Below are 4,214 nucleotides of genomic sequence, written 5' to 3'. Positions count from 1 at the left end.
ATCTAAACCAACCGAAAGCAATAAATCTCTATAATGTTTAAGATTAAACAAATAATATATAATAAATATCAATAAATAAAATAAAATTCGTATTATTCTTACAAAAATGTTAAAAGTTAAAATGATAATTAAAAGTTAAAATTGAAGTATATTTACACGATAGTCTAAGATGGCGGCTATTGCGATTGCTGAAACATCTTTATCATTTTCTGAAGCTGCTGCTGGAGTTCATCGTACTTTCTACACTGCTCTGCTTCCCTCGCTGCAGTTCTGCTTCTCTCGCTGCCGCATCTGCTTTAAGCTGCAGCTGGAGTTCTTCATACTTTCGTTGAACCTCAACTTCTCTCGATGCTGCCTCCGCTTTAAGTTGTGTAATTTGCTCAACTGTTGTCGCTTGCATCTGAGCCATCTGGTCTCTTAACATCTAAACTTCAGCTTGAGCCTGACTCCCCTAAGGCATGTATTGTTGCGAGCTAGATCAAAAATATTGGGATGGTTAACAAAAGATCCTTGAAATCGAACCCGACCATACCTTTCAGGATCCAAAACTTCAGTGATAATCCGGTTATCAATGTCGTCAATATGAACAGAACTATCACTGGAAGCAATCGCTTCATACTCCGCCTTTTTATCCTTTAGTTTTTCCTAAAAAATAAATCACATAGTTAGGAACGTAATATATATTAAAAAAATAAATGCAACATAACTTAACAATATTTGCATTACAAGAAATGAAATAAACCATTAGAAAATAAACACTATAAATAATTAAAACAAGTCAAATTGTATTAAGCAAACGTACCATAATTTCTGCAGCTTCAGGAGTCATAGGAGATCCATCTTTCTTCCTATGTGTAATGTCAAAAAGTTGAAGGCGTCCAACTTTTTGACGAGACGACTGTTCCTACAATACAGTAGTAAAAATATTATTTGATAGAAAGTAATAAATATCTGTCAGTATTAAAAAATTCAAAATACCTCGGCCTGAGCTACAAAAGCAAAACTTTTCGACCCAGTTGTGTGAGTGAATTTTTGTTTCTGCCTACTACTTTTTCCAACTAGTTCACGATCCTGCATTATGAAATTATTAGTACGTCAATAGTAAATACAATAAACCAAAATAATTACAAGATTTTTGTAGTAACACATACCTCTTCTTTCTTCGAAGTCCAAAATCTAACGACCTCTTCCCACTGGTACCTCAGCATTCCCGGCGGGACATTTTGTAATTTCTCGTCCAGTGTTGTTTTTGTCTTAAAATAGTCTTTATTTAAAGTGCTCTTATGGTCTCTCCATCTTTTTCCCAATGCCTTCTTTACATAAGCATCAGAGACCTCTAGAGCAAATCTCGCCTACAAAAAACACAAGTTAAGAAAATAAATATAAATGAAACTTAAACCCAAGTATTATAAATGACATTAACATTTTGTTACCTTAATGTTATCGAGAGCTTGGTTCTTGTTACTCTTGGGCATTTTATGCCATGACTGGAAGTTAATTGGCAACATATTTGCATTCTGTGCTAGAATGCCCAAGTATCCTGCTAAAAGGCGAGCTTCTGATCCAACAGACTGACCAAAGCTATTACTGGATACTTTGACACGCTCGACTGGATCTAGCTCGTATAAATCCCTCAGTAGCGTACGTCATCGAACTCTCCGCGTTCCACCATTTTCCGCTAAAAATGTTATATTGTAATGTAAGAATTTTAAAAATAAATAAACAATTAGTCAACATGCATGTAAATTAAATGTTAAATTACTTTCAACTTCTGTAGGTTCCTCTGGTGTAATCGGAACATTCGAAGATCCAATAGCAGTCTGTTGTTCAGTGTTGTTTGTTTCCGCCGAGTTTGGAGTCCCTTGAAGAATGCTTAGCTCTCGCACTTTTCTTCTAGACATTTTATCTGCAAAACAAATAAAATAGTTGAAAACTTAGTATACAATTACAACAATAATAGCACATATAAAATAGTTTAAATATATAATAAGACCAATATTTATATTATGATATATGTATGTTGTGTATAATGTAATTAAGTTATGTAAGTTATGTATTATTAAAGTTAAGTATTATGTAAGTTATTTAAGTTATGTAAGTGGTGTATTATGTAAGTTAAGTAAGTTAAGGTATTATTAAGGTTGAACCCACTAAGTAATGTTAGATTTAGAGAGACATATTTCACATCACTTTGTAAAGAGAAGCAAAAAAGGAACTTTGATGTTGTAACCAATGTAAAGGATGTTCTTTTTTGTTTTAAAAGAAGAGCATTTGAAACTTTTGTGGTGGATTGTCCACTCAATCATTAGACTCAAAGCAATATGTTAGAAATTAAATCTTAAAAAATATAGTAAGAAAATGGTATGAACATTAGAATGTAAGTTAAGTGGTAGTAGAAAAACATATCATCCTAAAAATTAAAAGTCACGAATATAAAGTTATATTGTTAGATGGTTAATTATTAAAACAAATCACTGGAACCAACAAATTAAATCTAATATAAATGATCTTATCCTATCGAAAATTTACGAATTCTCGTAAATATCAAATCCATCAAATCAAACATAAAAATAATTAATTGACTTCAACTCAAAAAATCGAGTCAGAGAAAACACAAAGTCTTCACCACCTCGCAGAAACCTAATTCATGGGAGGAGCGAAGGGTGTAACCCTATGCCAAAATTATTATTCCGATTAATGAAACGAAGACACCTTGTGCTAGAAACAGGGTTTGGGGGCAGTTGCCTTGAACTTCCTAAAATGGTAAGTTTTCTATTTAATCCTTTAAACTTTTATGAAATTACATGTTAGTATAATGAAAAGATTTCACTCTGGCCCTCCCAATAATTTATGATTCATCTTTGCCCCCAAATGGTAGATTTTCCACTTAGTGCTTAAATTTTTATAAAATTATATGTTAGTATAATGATAAATTTTCACTTTGAACCTTCTAGTAATTTATGATTCATCTTTGGTCCCCTTAAAACAATTTTCTGCTTTCATCTCTGGTGGCAGCAGAGAGGGTTCTCCGTCAGTGTAAATTGCAAGAAGCCTTTATATATAGACAAATCAAATCAAGAGGCAAATGGGGCACGGGCTCCAACTCCCCATTCCAATCTGTTTGTAGTGTTTCCCTGTTCACTTCTTTGATATCAAGAGATGACATGTTCTGTTCATCTCAATTCAAGTATGAAGAACAATAATGGCCATGCATTTCAAAGCTTCAATTTGGAGTTATCTCTTTAAAATATTCTACAGTCCTTTCTGTAGTTTCAAGTTTTGAAATTAATTCCTTTAGAAATTGATTCTTTTTTCTTTTGGTTTTCATTTAATCAACTATTTCTATTACTTGAATTAAAGAAAAAGAAATAAAATTTGAAAATGAAATTCATTGGTCACATTCACATATAGAGGCAGATAAACAGAACAGAGTAGATAAACAAATGCCCGACTAGAAACTAACCGATGACTGACGGCTGCAGTAGTCCGACGGTGACGGAGATGCTCGAGCTTCTGATGTTTGTGCAGTAGTGGTCGGCCCGGACAAAGACAACGACGATTTTTCAGATGGCAAAAATTGAATGGGTTTGGGGTTAGAGATTTACTGAATTAATCTGGAATTGGGGGAAATGGGGAAAATTTGGGATTTCGGGTTTAAGTGTGGGAAGGATATGGCTGGAGAGAAAACGACGACGTTTTCGTCTACAACTTAACCTATTTGTGGCGTTTATAGCCAAAACGCCACTAAACCATAAACAAAATGCGGAAAGTCAAATTATTTCTGTGGCGTTTTTTAAAAAACGCCGGCATGCTAAAAATTATTTATTTTGTTTTTTATAAAATGATTTACTTCTTTGCGGCGTTTTTACTAAAAATGATGCTATTTCATTTTGAACAAAAACAGCGCCATTTTGCTATACAAAAACGCCGCAAAATATTATTTCATTTTGAACAAAACGACGCCGTTTTGCTATGCACAAAATTTTTTATTTTGTTTTTTAAAATTAATTTATTTTTTGCGACGTTTTTAGGGAAAACGCCGCAACTTCAATTTGAACAAAATGTCGCCGTTTTGCTATGCACAAAAATTTTATTTTGTTTTTTATAAATTGATTTACTTTTTTGTGGCATTTTTGTTAAAAACGCCGCTATTTCATTTTGAAGAAAAACGGCGCCGTTTTGCTATACAAATAAATTTTTAAATTTATTTATTT

General features: G+C 32.9%; 1 protein-coding gene across 2 annotated transcripts; it reads right to left on the bottom strand.

The window, feature by feature from the left end:
• Window positions 1-328: 328 nt before the first annotated feature.
• LOC107943412 (uncharacterized) lies at window positions 329-3,624 on the bottom strand. 2 transcript variants are annotated; one of them, XR_005918082.1, is made up of 6 exons: window positions 3,464-3,624; window positions 1,763-1,906; window positions 1,434-1,678; window positions 1,152-1,352; window positions 803-1,071; window positions 329-473 (listed from the first exon to the last, which is right to left on the bottom strand). XR_005918082.1 is itself a non-coding variant. In XM_041100523.1 (5 exons), exons 3-5 carry the CDS (start codon window positions 1,506-1,508, stop codon window positions 970-972), a joined length of 378 nt encoding a protein of 125 aa, XP_040956457.1. In that variant the 5' UTR covers window positions 1,509-1,678; window positions 1,763-1,906; window positions 3,464-3,624; the 3' UTR covers window positions 802-969. The 2 variants fall into 2 exon arrangements, 1 of the variants encoding a protein (XP_040956457.1); XM_041100523.1 differs by lacking the exon at window positions 329-473 and having other exon boundaries at window positions 802-1,071.
• Window positions 3,625-4,214: the final 590 nt, after the last annotated feature.

This window comes from Gossypium hirsutum, chromosome D09, assembly GCF_007990345.1.
Source record: "Gossypium hirsutum isolate 1008001.06 chromosome D09, Gossypium_hirsutum_v2.1, whole genome shotgun sequence".
Classification (NCBI taxonomy): Eukaryota; Viridiplantae; Streptophyta; class Magnoliopsida; order Malvales; family Malvaceae; genus Gossypium; species Gossypium hirsutum.
The sequence above is the reverse complement of the archived record's forward strand: the minus strand, read 5'-3'. Positions and strand labels throughout refer to the sequence as shown.